Below are 15,191 nucleotides of genomic sequence, written 5' to 3' on the forward strand. Positions count from 1 at the left end.
CTTTTTCCAAGTTGCTACTAGGATGGTCAAAAATGAAGGTAACTAAATATAGTTTTTATTCAAAGCACACTTAAAAGAAAATTAAAATAAATACAGGCAAGACCTAATGTGGAAACAGAATTTTAAACCCATTTACAAAAATGCCCCAAATCCTGACATAGTAAGAATCCCTACCTACATATGAATAAGCATATCTTAGAATGACAACTTTACAAGCTCAACATAATTTCTTCAAAGGTAAATGGGTATTTTCTTCTTTTCTTCTTTTATTACAATTCAAAGGAGAATCATAAATTCTACCCATTCCTCTCTTGGATGTTAAAACATCTTGATTTGTTTAATTCTAAAAGAATCTCATATTCAGAGATAGCTAGATCAGTAAATAAAATTACTTGTGTGTGTTCATGATAGATGGTGGTTTACTGTGAAAAATTCCAGCATTTCAGTTAAAACATTCATTAATATGTTTATATATTGATACGTAATAGATATGCCATATTAAATGGTAATAGATATGCCAGCAAAGAATATACTTTAAAAAAAAAAACACACAAATTAGTTAAAAACTATAAGAAGCACCACTTGAGCAGCACAAGTCCTAGAAGCTAAAGAAGATCCACAAGTTATGGAAACCTAACTAAACATCAGTGACTCCAGAGTGCCCCAGCAGGCGCCACTACAGTGACCAACATAATCTGAGAAAGATCAGAAGTAGATGTTTCACTTCAGTGTATTAAAAACATAACCACTATAACCACACCTTCCTTCAGTCTCCATGCCGCTGTCCAACTATAGTATAGTGTCTATAATACATAGTTACTAGGTACAAAACGCAAGTCCTTTGCAGAGATCCAAGTCACTTTCTGTGATAGTGAAGCCTTCAGACTGTAACTACACCCGGCTTTACAAAAGGAATCTGAAATTTCAAAGTGGTGAGCGCAAATTAAATTTTTCTCCCTGCTTTTCATGTGCCCCCATGGGTAACAGTACCTCTGTATTTAATGATAGTCCGCTGTTAAAGAATATTGTTGCGACAGCAATGTAGGAGACAGTTATCTCTGGCTTCAGTGGTCCTAAAAAGAGAGAAATGAGTCGCTGTTAGATGAACATTTCCGATAAGCATTTACTTGGTACGAAAGAAGAATCCACTGGAGGAGAACAAACGGGACTTTAAATCTTGGCGTTGCCTCCTCTATACTAATGAGCTCTCAGAGTTAAGTGTTCACTGTGAGGCAGCCTAACTCTGGACAGGATTTTCCGGAGGGCAAGGACCACGGCTGTCCAGTTCAGCACAGTGTCCTCAGGCCAGAGGAATGAAAATAAACACTGCTCTCACACAGGAGAGCAGACAGGCAGTATCCTTCTACATTAATTCTGATTTTATCTGCCACAGGATCTGTGTGGATGTAACAATCAAAATTCTCCCCCACCAGCACAAAGAAGAAAATCAGTGGAAGAAGTTCCCTTCCTCTGAGCAAATATTATTTTATTTCTCCTAGGACATCAGAGATCAAAGCTTATATTCATGCATATTCAGTTCTGCCTGAGAGCACTCAGAGTACAAGTATTTATTGAGCACTTACTACATGAACGAGATAATGCACACAAAGAGGCAGAGAGTGTGTGTGTGCTTAGTTGCTCAGTTAGGCCCGACTCTTTGCCACCCCATTAACTGTGGCCTGCCAGGCTCCTCTGTCCATGGGGATTCTCCAGGCAAGAATACTGGCGTGAGTTGCCATGCCCTCCTCCAGGGGATCTTCCCAACCCAGGGATTGAACCCAGGTCTCCCACATTGCAGGCGGATTCTTTACTGTCTGAGCCACCTGGGAAGCCCGAGTAGCAGAGTACTTGACAATATATTGTTAAGATTGCTAAGATTAAATTTTGCTAGGCCCCAGGAATACTGTGGTGAGCCAGACAGGACTGATCTTTCACCTCTGGAAAATCTTCTCTAGAGACAGGCTGGCACCACCCTAGAGGTGTTAATACTATGGGTATAACAGGGACGACCCTAATATTTATTATTTATTTATGTAGCTTACACACAACTGGGGGCTTCCCTGGTGGCTCGGTGGTAAAGAATTCAGCTGCCAAAGCAGGAGACACAAGTTCGATCCTTAGGTCAAGAACATACCCTGGAAAAGGAAATGGCAACCCACTCCAGTATTCTTGCCTGGAAATCCCATGGATAGAGGAGCCTGGCAGGCTACAGTCCATGGGGTTGCAAAAGAGTTGGACATGACATAGCGACTACACAACATCAAACAACAACATACACAACTGACTTGAAGACCTAACGCACTAACCAAAGGACAACACTGCAATTCTGAGAAAGTGCCATTTTATACCCGTATAACAGTGGTTCTCCAGCTGTGGAAATTTTGTCACCCGTGGACATTTGGTAATGTTCTGAAACATTTTTGGAGGTTGTTATAACTCAGGGGGTAGGGTGCATTACTGACATCTAGTAGAGACCAGGAATTCTCCTAAACATCCTGGAGAATGTTTTTCAGAATTATCATATCCAATGACACGAATTATCATATCCAAAATCAAACATATCAGAATTATCGTATCCAAAAATGTCAATAACAGTAGAAACTAACACAACATTGTAAAGCAAGTATACTTCAATAAAAAATTTTTTAAAAAAGAAAGGGCAGTTCAAATGTATCTGTACTTCATTATTTCTTATATTGAAAACTAATGAAATAAATCCAAATAAATATTAGCAAATTTTTTTTTAAACATCAATAGTGCCAGGGTTGAGAAACCCTAGCAGGGACCAACATTTTAAAATCTGAGATCACCTCATATTTGATATTTTATACAGCCCTCTTGCAGTAGGTTGAATAGTGTCCCTCTAAAATTCATGTCTACTAGAACCTATGAAGCTAATTTGGAAATTGGGTCTTTGCAGATGTAATCAAGTTATTAATAAGTGGTCTAATTGGATTGGGGGGAGCTGTAATCCAGTGACTGGTATTCTGGTAAGTAGAGGCAACTCTGGACATGGTCACAAACAGAGGGAAGATGGCCTTGTGAAGACTCAGGCAAGGAACCAAGGACAGCTGATAACCACCACAGGCCAGGAGAAGCAAGGAAGCCAGCCATGATCACATTTTGATGTCTGAATTCCGCCAAAAATAAAAAACATTTCTGTTGTTTTAAGCCACCCAGTCTGAGGACAATGGTCGTGGCAGCGCTAGGAAACGAATTCACTCTCGCAGAGCCGAACAACAGGACCCAAATCATGGTTCCTCCGCTGCCTGCCACTCTCCACCATCCCTATAGGTACTGTTCAATGAAAAAGACGAAGCTCAGGAAAAATCACCACTCAGTCAGTCAACAACATTTAAAAAAAATATATATGTATTTGTTTGGCTGCCCCAGGTCTAAGTTGCAGCACGTGGGATCTTAGTTTCCTGACCAGAAATGGAATCCAGGCTCCTCGCACTGGGAGCTCGGAGTCTTAGCCACCGGAGCACCAAGGAAGTTCAGTCCACAAACCTTTATTGAGCTACTACAATGCTACATTTTAGGTGTTTGTAGTACATCAGTGAATAAAAGAAACAAAGATTTCCTTCAACACTGTGATACATTAATTTAGATACCGGACATTCACACAAATCATTTTGCTGTGATCTGAGAAAAAGGAGCAAAGGGAGAAGGCAGGTAAAGAGGTATTACACTTCAGGGCAGTGAAAGCGGTTCAAAAAAGAAGTACGTTTTTTTTCACCATACTTGTGAGTGAATCTGTCTCAGCCACTCACACTTTGGAATAATATTTCATCAAAGCTGAGGAAAGGTGATTCAGGAACAGGTTTGAAAGTCAAAGAATCGGGTTCATTTTGGAAGCAAATGCCTTCCAGGAATTTTTAATATCCTGTTTGTTTGCTTTTTTTAAAAAACTCATATCATTTTTCTTTTCCTCCAATCCCAAGGCTTTTTTTTTTTGAGATCTATTCTTGTCAACTGTGCTTCTGTCCACAGTGGTGACCCGGATTTTCTGTATATGATGGGTTAGAGTTAGCAGTATGGGCTTCTCTGGTAGCTCAGACGGTAAAGAATCTGCCTGCAATGTGGGAGATCCAGGTTTGATCCCTGGGCCAGGAAGATCCCTGGAGAAGGGAATGGCAACCTACTCCAGTATTCTTTCCTGGAGAATCCCATAGACAGAGGAGCCTGGTGGGCTACAGTCCATAGAGTCTCAAAGAGTCACACGACTGAGTAACTAACATACACACACACAGAGTTAGCAGTATATTTGCAAGCGATAGCTAGGCGACGTGTCCAAAGATGCATCTCCATAGCAAGCACATGGCAATGACTTGGACTGCACATTTCCTTGGGGCAGCTAAAGCTTACTTTAGTTAGCCAACTGAATTTTTTAAGAAGCTAATTCTTCCCACACTCCAGACACACACACATATATAGATAAACATCATAACTATTAACTAATGGGGACAATTCAGTGGAATCATCCTTCACTTGGAATGTTTTAAATCCTAAAAACAATGTGTACTGTTTTTTTATTAGATGCAGATCTAAATAACTCTAATCCATGAAAGAACCTGGTGAGGCTATTCCAGGTCCACTGACAATGTACCATTTAAAGGGGAAGGAGGAATCAATTCTAATTTGGAGAAACCTAAAGCCCTTTGAGGCAGCTGCTAATGGATCATCCACTGTGTGAATGAGGAACTAGAAGCTGGCAGGGCTGAAATTAAAAGCTGGTAAATATTTGCACAGAGGTGAGAGCTGAAACTATGCTGTGGAATGATATTTGGCCTCTCTCCAAGGTCATGATTATATCTTCCAAGTCATGAAAATAACCAGATTCAGATCCTGAGATGGCTATAAAGAGCAAAGGAGAAATAAAAATTCGAACTTTTCCTTAAACCAAAGCAAAAAATAAAGAGGTTTATCAGTGAAAATGGGATGGGGTGGCAACATTAAAAGAAAAACTGACCTTAAAAAACAGAGCAACTTTGGGATTTCAAACTCATATTTTTTTAAATATGGGAATAGGGGTGAGAAGAAAGAAAATGATTTGGAATGCTTAAGAATGCAAGGAACTATTATTTCATAAAACCTACTATCATCAAGCAAATTTCATTCCTAAACATCATCTAAGGTGTTCATGCTAATGTTCTTAAGTTTATGCAGGAGCATGTTTCTGGTTATGTTTTCTTAAAGGAAAAATGAAGCAATTTCTCTTTTAGAAGGTATGTCTTATTAATAGCAATAATTTCAGTTAAAGATGCAAGTAGAAATAAGAAGCTCACTCTGTACTTCCAAAGAAGTAAGCCTTTCTCTCCTAGAATGAATAGCGCAGTGTTGAACTCTGGTAAACTCCAAGATGGGTAGAGCTCAGGGTGCCCCTGGGTCGAAATGCAACAGAGTATCTACACCTAAAAATCTGCACATTTACATATCTTGTGGCTCTTCACTTTCAACTTTTTAATATATTTAAAAATGAAATGTAACTGAGTAAAAAGAACAGAAAAGTAAGAATTAAATGATCTATGCTAGTATCTGTTCCACTTTTTCCCATATGGAAAATCACTCAACTTCTCTCACTTTAGGGTTCCCACCTCTGTAAATTTCCAGCCATATATAACTCACCAATTGGTTGCTTTTAAAGGGAGGTCACAGCAAAGATGTGATACTTTAAGTGTAGAAGTCTTACACTTCAAAATAAAGTGAGGTCATTAAGGTATTGATCCAGATAAAGATGAGGGGACTCTCTTAACAAGTTGAAAACAATCAAAACTTCCTGCTGAAGAGAACAGAAAACTGTTCAACTGAAAATTTCTCAGTCAATGTGAGTGCATTAAAAATGTATATGAATTCCAGTATACAGACTCAAAAATGGAACTTCTGACTACAAGTGACAAGCAAAAAGAGGTGCTTTAGATCATTCTGTAGAGCACAAGAGAACAGAACACTTTCAGCCACCATTCCTCTCCTGGGTCCTAGATTTTTGTTGTTTTAACTAATGGAGTCAAAGTGTTACTTGGTACTATTTGGAAGTTTGTTTTTATTGAAGAAGTTTTCCAGATGGGAAGGTCAATTGAAGTATCAAGAACTTATCCTGACGGCCTGTATAACAAATCCCAAACATTTGTTTAACTTTGTTTTTTAGAAACAGTAAATTTTACACTTGGACATCTCTCTCAAAAAAAAAAAAAAAAATCACATGAGTACACAGTTGTCTACTATTAGCTGATTCTGCTCAGCTTCTTTTGAGCTATAAAAATCAGGGTATGGAAAACGTCTTTAGTACAGAGAGCCCTTCTTTATAATGGTTATTCATTTTTAAGGATTTATGGCCAGGAATATTTGTATGGATGTTGCAACTGGTATGATATAACGGGGAGTCCCGGTTCTCAGACCTTCCTTTTCCCTAAGCTAACCAACTTGATCTAGGGTGAGTCACCTGACCTCAGGTCTCAATACCTTCAGCTGTAAAAGAAGCATGTTGGCTTAAAAGGATTTAAAGTTCCCTCTCAGCTCTTAATAGTCTCCTCTTTTATAATTAAACAAATAAACTCTAGATTAATGGCATAGGGACTAGTGAAAATGGGAAACAATATTTCTAACATACAATAACCCCCAAAACTTCACTAAGAATTTGAGGGAACAAGCAAGACTGCATCTCACACCTGTCACTGGGGAGAAGCCCTGGGGAAATGATTCAGAGTCAACAACCCTCCTTCCTGCCCCCTGAGCAGCCCAGGAATGTAAGAGAAAAAGGGATTTGACCAAACCTAGTCTCTGCAGATCTCAATTTAGAGGATCTCACATCGCCTGTAACTTCACCTTAACACTCAGCAAATCGGAGACCTAACACTGTAAGCTACAAAGTCTGCAAGTGAAGCTAGTGAAATGTACATTCGAGATCACCACAAAGATACTCTCTAACATTCTTACTACCCAGCAAGCTGCAGGGACAGGGGAACTGATTGGATAGAACCTGAATACTAGCCTTCACAAGTTTCCTAAAAGCTCACAGAAAAACTGTCAAAGGAGAAACTGGTATCTTCAGCAGGATAACCAGCCCAACAGCTTTACTCTCACAGCTACACACCCTCCACATTGTGGACTAAGTTGAACAGAGAAGGAAAGAACATAAAATAAACAAAAAAGTTTTAATCTCCACTATTTTTGTTCAAAAAATTCTTTTTAAATGTATTCTGAAGCTACCTCTAAATGGAGGTATTGAGGGCAGAGGGTAGAAGCAACCACTGTTCTCCTGAGAGATCATTTCATTCACTTTCATCATGTTTGAACAAAAAGGTACAAATAACTTCAAATAGCCTCCTGAGTGTTCGCCCTGGCATGAAGATTGTGTGCTCACTTCCGTCCTTATCTGTCCCTGTGTGGCTGGTGTGTAAAACCTGTCAATAAGCATGAAAACTGCCAAACAAGGTCAAGCAGACAATGAACTAAACAAATTCAATTAACATTTATGAAAAGTGGGACATGCTTGTCTAAGGATGGGAGGAGGGGTGGTGGGACAGGAAAGGCTAATGATATTTCCAGTCATTTCCACCAATGCCCATCCACACAGGACAAGGATTCCACTATTCACAGATCTGGGTGTGATTTTTAAGCCCGCCTACATTTCCTTGCCAAAATACACAGCACACATCGTCTAACACAGCCCGTATCTGTGAAACTGCTAAGTGTAGCAACTGTGCCGGCCGTACACGGAAGCAGTGAGTGCAACGTGTCAGTCGGCTTGGGAGTTTGTGGAGCGGCAGCAACTGCAGAAGAACACCACTCTCCAACATGTGGGCCACCAAATCTGAGTTGGAAGAGGAAAGGGTATCCCTTTTTCTTCTCTCGCCGCCGGCCCTTTTTTAACGTGGGGGAGGGGAGTGTCGGAAACGGACAAGGTAATGGTGTTCACTCCGAGACAGACAAGGAACTCCTGGCAACCTTGCGTCCCTTGGGATAGGATGCTACTTTGAAGGCAGGAGGGATAAGTTTCATTCTCGGTAACCTCACTCCTTGACACTAAGGATTCTCATTGATTGTTCGCGGCAAAGGCAACCTGCGTTCAAATTCCCTTGCCTCCTTCCTAATTATAAATCCTCTCTGGGGCTGGCAAAGTGAAAAATCAGCTAAAAGGCCAAAAGACACCATGGGCTGGTCAGTGCCCCGAGGAGAGGCAGACACTCCCCAATTCCTGTCTCCCCCTCCTGCCCAAGACTCGAAAATTAGTTCTGAAGTGGGAACCGCGGCGGAGCATGCAGAGGTGGAGCACTTACCCCCATTCACCCCTATGGACGGCTCCAGCTTTGCTCCCGCGATCGCCAATACTATTCCAATCATGAACCATTCTTTCCTCATTCTCTCCAGCAGCCTCATGTTTGTTAGGGTGGGTGGGTTTTGTTTATTTGCTTGGCTTTTTTTCTTTTTAAGCTGCGATCTCTTAATCCCCGGGGCTTCTCCACACTTTCCAAGCTCCCACCTGACATGCAGCAGAGCGAGTCAAATTGCTACTTGTAAATTAAAGAACAGGGGGTTGCTCCGGCGGCTTTGAGGAGGGCTGGGAGTAGTAGTATCCAGTGACAGGAAAGTCTCACTGAGCGCCGCCATCACTACCGTACGGCCCCTAATAGAAGCGCACACGAAACAGCGGCTCTATCCGCGCCTCCCAAGCGCAAATGCTCAAAAGCGAACGTTTGGGCTAAACCGGCCGGCGCTGGCGATTAGGGAAGGAAAGCTGGCTGCCGGGTAGGGCTGACAAACTCGCCACAACCGAGACCTGAGGAACCTTAAAAATGACAGGGACGGGGAGTGACGTGAGGCGCCACAGCCTACTTGTTCTATCAAGGGTTCCGTTCCAACAAACCCGCCCTGTAGGCACAGCAACCCGCCCTCCCGGAGTACATCTACGGAAAGATTCTCTTTTGATTCGCCTTGAGCCTGCGGGAAGGTTCAGGGTGCTCTTGGGTCAGGGATTTCCCTGTCGGCAGCTGGAGCGGCGGGGTGCCGGGTTGATGAGCGGCGAGTCTCTTCGAGACATTACGACGCTTCCTCGACGCCGGCGTTGACGTGTACGCTGGGGGAAGGGGAGGCCGCTCTCGGCCTCCGAGCTCTCGGCGCCTCAGGAGTTAGCTGAGCTCGTCAGCCGCCTCGGGAAAGCTGCGCCCCCTCAGGGGGAAGCTTTAGCCCCGAGAAATGGGTTGAGGATTGGGCCCCGAGCAGATGCCCACAGACAGAGGACCGATGCGTCCCGGGAGGGCTTGCCGGAGCCCCAGGTCGGTCGCCCCCAAAAGGGCAACTCAGCCCCAACCCCCTTCGCCACCACCGGCCCGGGAGTGGGAACTTTAGAGGTTCAGCCCCACCCCCCCACCGGAGACCCGATCTCGAGCTCTCTCCCTACCTCTCAGCCAAGCTGACGGTGGTCAGAGTGGGGGGTCTGAGCTGGCTTGTCTGAAGAGTGCACGCTTTTTCTTGACCCCAGACCTTGCCCAACCATCATCAGGGCAACTGTGGAAAGAGGGTCAGGTTCCCCGAGGAAAAAGTGGTGAGGGACCGGGTGGGGGTGGGGGGTCCTGCCTTCCATTGTCCCACGTGCTAGATTCTCTCCGTCCCCATTTCTCCCTTTAAGTGTTTTCTGACAAACAGTGACATTGATAGTTTCATCAATGGACTTCTACCCATAGACCCTGCAGGAACATCAACTCCTTCTCTTATTCACCCCAATAAATCAGGAAAATGCTGTGTTCTTATTTACTAAGAACTCCCTGATCTGTTTTACGTCAGAGTCAAACTTACCGGAAATGATTTTTAGTTGTAGTGGTTGCTTAAAGGGGAAGAATACAAAGCACTGTGAATTCTGCATCAGGCTCCTGTGGATACTGTAACATATACCTCAAAATGGAAGCCAGGAGTCCAAAATCAGCGTGTTGCCAAGGCCACACTTCCTTTGGAGCTTGTGAGGAGAAAATCCTTCCGTGTCTCTTATAGCCACTATTGGTTGTTGGCATTACTTGGCTTCCTTGGCTTATGGCCACAGCACTCCAGTCTCTGCATCTATTTTCACACTGGTGGCTGCTCTTCTGTATGTCTCCTATAAAGACATTTGTCATCCCCTGGAGAAGGAAAAGGCAACCCACTCAAGTATTCTTGCAGAGAATTCCATGGACAGAAGAGCCTGGCAGGCTACAGTCTATGGGATTGCAAAGAGTTGGACACCACTGAGCAACTAACATACCAATAGGCATCCACCTTACATTGTTCTCATGGACTTTATCTCTAATAAAGTGGTAATAGGAACCTATCCCATCAGGCTGTTAAAAAGATTCAGTGGTATAGTGTGTGTCCATTTCTTTGCATGGAAAAAATGCTCATTCATTTATTCCAAAAAACGTTTATTGAGCTTCTACTTTGTGCTAGGCATTATTCTAGATACGGGTTGTTACAAGGAAGTGAGAGACAAGGTTTCAGCTTTCCTTCTGTGTTCCAGTGACATAAAAAAAAAAGTAACGTAAGTGCCATGATGATAATTTAACAGGTCTGGCCAGTGAGAGAGAGTAACAAGGAAGCTACTTTGATTGATTGGAGAAGGCCTTTATGAACGGGTGCAGTTTAAACAAACCCAAATGATAGGAGGATGTTCAGAATGCCTATATTTGGGAGATGAGCACTTCAGGCAGAAGGAGCAACTGGTGAACAACCTTTGTAAAGGCCCTAAGGTGGGAATGATCGTGACATGTGTATTAGTCTCCTATTGCTGCTGTAACAAATTAACTCAGTGGCTTAAAACAACGTACATTTAGTACCTCATAGTTTAGGGGTTCAGAAGTCCAAAATGGTTCTCACTGGGCTAAAATCAATATGTCCACAGGTCTGCATTCCTTTCTGGGTTTCTAGAGGAGAATGTATTTCCTCTTCCTGCTTCTAAGGGTTTCCTGCTTTCCTTGGCTTCAGGTTCTCTTGATGTTCAGAGTCCACAGTGGTCCATCCCGTCTTTCTCATGATGAATCATTCTGGCACTGCCTCCTTTTACTTACAGAGATTCTTCTGATTCCAATGGGCACACCCAGCTGATCCAGGGTAATGTTCCTATCTTGATTTAATTCGTAACTTAATCACAAGAACATAGTCACAGGGTCTGGGGATTTGAATGTGGACATCTTTAGGGACCATTATTCTGCCTACTACAGCGTGTTGAAGGAAGGAAGGCCAAAGGACTGTAACTCACTCTGCTGGGGAGCCAGAGGAGGCAGGGGCCCCAGCATCCAGATCATGGAGGTATTTGTAGACCAGGTAATAAAGTCTAGATTTTATTAAGTGTGGAGGGAAGCTATAGGAAATGTTTCATTTTTGTTGTTTAGTCGCCAAGTCGTGTCTGACTCTTTGCAACACCAGAGTAACCCAGTAGCCTGCCAGGCTCCTCTATCCAAGGGATTCTCTAAGCAAGAATACTGGAGTGGGTTGCCATGCCTTCCTCCAGGGGATCTTCCCCATCCAGGGATCAAACCCACATTTCTTGCATCTCATGTGACTAACACACACACACACTATTTGGGTGAATGTTGGTATCAATTTACAAAGATGAAAAAGATAGGAAAGAGCAGATTTAGTGAGGAAAATCAAAATTTATTTTGAGATAGCTTGAAGAGGACTTGTTAGAGATTCAGGTGGAGGGACTCTCCTGGTGGTCTAGTGGTTAGGACTTGGCACTTTTGCTGCCAGAGCCTAGGACTGAATCCCTGGTAGGGGAACTAAAATTTCACAAGCTGTACAGCACAGCCAAAAAAGAAATAGGAAAGAAATTTTGGTGGCGATCAGGCAGTTGACTAAGCAGTTCACAGAGGGAGATCAAGGCTAGAGAGAGACAAAAATGTAGGAGTCATAGGAGTCTTTAAAGCTATACAATTGGATAAGATTTCCCAGAGAGACAGTGTGAACAGAAAAAAAGCCTGTAAATAAGGGACTATGAGGCAAGTGTGTGTTTGTGTGTGTTTGTCACTCATCCATGTCCAACTCTTTGTGACCCCATAGACTGTAGCCCGCCAGGCTCCTCTGTCCATGGGTTTCTCCAGGCAAGAATACTGGAGTGGGTTGCCATGCCCTTCTCCAGGGGATCTTCCTGACCCAAGGATTGAACCTGGGTCTCCAGCATTGCAGGCAGATTCTTTAGCATTTGAGCTACCATCCAGAAATCTCACCCTCTTTCCAGAAATATGGCCCCACTCAACTCTGGCTTTATGTATCCTATACAATAAAAATTTAATAAAAAGGCACCTGGCAATGCATAGTAACAATTTAGTTGGTGGTGCTTAGTTCAGTAATTAATCCGTGTAATTTATCACTGATGAATTATTGGTGAAAAGTATATAGGGTGTGGTAATATTATTGTATATTTTTCTTTTGAGAAGTTAAGTCATTTGTATTCTTTTAAACATTGGAAGTAATTACAAATTAAATGAAAACAAATCCATAATAACATAATCTTCAACACATCATGTAATCTTCCAACAAACATATATACAAGAGCAATTGTTTTGATCAGGAAATACTTTTACACTAGTGAATATTGTTAGCTCTAAAATGTTACCATGAAAGGAAATGCTGTCTTATTTTCCTGTACAGCATTCTAAATACAGCAAAGAAAGATATATAGTGGCCTTGCCAATTACAGCAGAAAACTACCAATACATGCATAATTTGAAAATATATCATAGCTAACTAGCTAATTTCCAAATAAATATCTGGTAGTCCACTTCTCTGACCATTGCTAAAATGCTTTATGGAGATAAGAGTATTATTTTCTTCTTTGCTTTTTGCTTTCCTTAGAACAACTCATAGACTAAAATTAAACAGTTGTGAAAATTCCAACTCAAATATAGGAGGTTGTGTTTTACATTAGAAGTATAACTATTTCCATTTTCAGGGCACGGGAATTGAGGCTCTTAGCTCCTATTGTCTTTGTGTTAACGAGACTGTGCTTGTAGATTCTCTCAATTCAAATGCATTTCTGCACTCTTCACATTGATAGCCGCTGGGTTCATCAGGTGAAGACACAGTGCTGCTGTCTTTCTTGAATCCATAGTGGGTGGATATGTCTCTGCAGAAGACCTCCTACTCTGGTGGTTTGTAAAAACTCTCATCTAATAGTTTCTCAGTCTCTTAAGTGGAAATGCATCTCAGGAAACTAAGGACAGAGGAGAGTCAACAGCAGTGGATGATAAGCAGTTGGGAGGAACAGTGAATAATGGAAGGAAATGTAGCGAAAGAGAGGGAGCATTTCATGCTGTTAGATGACAAATCCACATCAATGCAGTTCCTATACCTGTAAATATAGAAAAATGCTCATGTTGACAACTCTTCATCACACAATCTGTGTTATTAATAAATGATGAAGGATAGATAGAGTGAAAGAAAGAAACCCACCACTCTGAATAGCAATATCATAGAAGCACTTGGAAAAACTAGCTATGCTGAAAACAAAGGCAAAACTTGGCACCTTTACCAAGGAAGAACTGAGATAAAAAGGGAAAATTCAAAAGCGTGTGTGTGGAAAGTAGTATGAATAATAGTATGGATTTTGTTGCTTAAAATAAACATATAACTTTACCATATTATCAGGAAAAAATATATAATTACCATGTAACTCTTTAAAAATATTGGTTTCCAGGGAAAAGATAGCTGCCTGCATTCCTGTAGGGCAGGTGATAGATCATTTACAGAGTGGTTGTCCACTTCATATTCCTGAGAGAAATGCCAAACATATTAAAATTCTCCAGAGGGCATTTTTTTTCCTCCTCCTAGAAAATTACACATAGCTTTATCTCTGAACATTTTCTATGAAGGGACAGCAACTGGAATTATAAGTTCAATTAAAAAAGAGCAAAGATCTAAAAGAAATTAGAGGCCTTCTCTGGGGGTCCAGTGGTTGAGCCCGCCCGCCAGTGCAGAGGACAAGGGTTTGATACCTGGTCTGAGAAGATCCCTCATAGTTGCAGGGCAACTAAGCCCATGTGCTACAACTACCAAGCCCTGGTGCCCTGGAGCCCGTGCTCCGTAACAAGAGAAGCCAGCGTGAGGAGAAGCCCCCACTCACCATGGAGAGAAAGCCCATGTGCAGCAACAAAGACCCAGCACAGCCAAAAACAAATAAATAATAAAGTTAAAAAAAAAAAAAATTCAGAGATCTAAGCCTCTGTGATATGGAGACCTATGTGCTCTTCACTAGGTTCATGGAGCTCTCCAAAGCTGCAGTTTTCAATAGACTTCATTGATTAATATAAAGTCTGTGGAATTATTATGGAATGGGTGGTTGGACCCATTCTTAGTGGCAAAACTCCAGATTCTAGTAGGCACAGGGCCACCAAATAAAGATTATCGCCTCCTTTGCAGCTAGTAAATGGGTATGTGACTAAGTTCCAGGAATACAAGGTAGTTGGAAGCACCTGATTTCTAGGATGATTCTTATAGAAAGAGAATATTCACTTCTTTATACTCTTCTTGATGGTGGCAATGCAGATGTAAAGGCTTAAAGACTGCCTGAGCAGCAAGACAGGGGCTTCCTGCAGCTGCCATAGTTTCTTTAGACCGCCTACTTCCAAATTGTATGTCTGTACTGGAAAAACAAACTTCTATCTTGGTCATTACTGTTATAGTGAGTTTTCTATTGCTTACAACTGAGAAATGGAATATTTCCTGCCATACTAGTAAACAAAGATATCACAGTCATCAGCAATTGCAGCCCTCCCACGTGAGCCAGGGAGCCCTGAGGGAACTCAGGGAGGAGGAGTATACCTGCTATTTAGCAGCCATCAGTCTGTTGCCGCTACCTCTGATAAGACTTGAGGAACTCAGGAAGTGAAAACAGGATACTGGCCCCAGATAGCTGAGATGTATATCAAAGGAATGATTTCAATGAGTCCGGACTTTTGCAACTTCCCTATACAGAAAAGCGCTAAATTCTTTAACTTGGGATATCTGGTTTTCTTTAGCTCACAAAAAATACTTTTGAGGTTCAGACCACCTGCCCTTTGTTGCAAAACTTCTTTATAACCTGGCTCCTCCCCACAACCCACCTCCTCGGAGCACTACTCCAGCTACTCTCAGGCTTACTTTAGATGCTGCCTCCTTAGCTTAAGGCCTAAAAATTTCGGTCGGATAAAACAATCTAAAGCTTTCAGCTTTAGATTGTGTGTATT

At 42.1% G+C, this 15,191-nt stretch overlaps 1 protein-coding gene and 1 long non-coding RNA gene across 5 annotated transcripts in view; one reads left to right on the top strand and one right to left on the bottom strand.

Annotated features, from left to right (window-relative positions):
- The window catches only part of SLC10A7 (solute carrier family 10 member 7), a 310,137-nt gene extending 301,532 nt beyond the window's left edge, over window positions 1-8,605 (bottom strand). For all 4 annotated transcript variants that reach the window (XM_081544288.1, XM_081544287.1, XM_081544284.1 and 1 more), the window contains exons 1-2: window positions 8,280-8,605; window positions 991-1,073 (exon numbers count right to left, since the gene is read on the bottom strand). In XM_081544288.1, the coding sequence (XP_081400414.1) occupies window positions 991-1,073; window positions 8,280-8,379 (183 nt within the window). In that variant the 5' untranslated portion in view covers window positions 8,380-8,605. The remainder of the gene's footprint in view (window positions 1-990; window positions 1,074-8,279) is intronic.
- Window positions 8,606-9,066: 461 nt separating this feature from the next.
- On the top strand, window positions 9,067-14,171 carry LOC145527028 (uncharacterized). Its single transcript, XR_014069413.1, has 2 exons — window positions 9,067-9,275; window positions 10,951-14,171. It is a non-coding gene; the product is annotated as an uncharacterized LOC145527028 (long non-coding RNA).
- Window positions 14,172-15,191: the final 1,020 nt, after the last annotated feature.

This window comes from Giraffa tippelskirchi, chromosome 11 (assembly GCF_054371585.1).
Source record: "Giraffa tippelskirchi isolate mGirTip1 chromosome 11, T2T-mGirTip1v1.2.pri, whole genome shotgun sequence".
In the NCBI taxonomy this organism is placed as follows: Eukaryota; Metazoa; Chordata; class Mammalia; order Artiodactyla; family Giraffidae; genus Giraffa; species Giraffa tippelskirchi.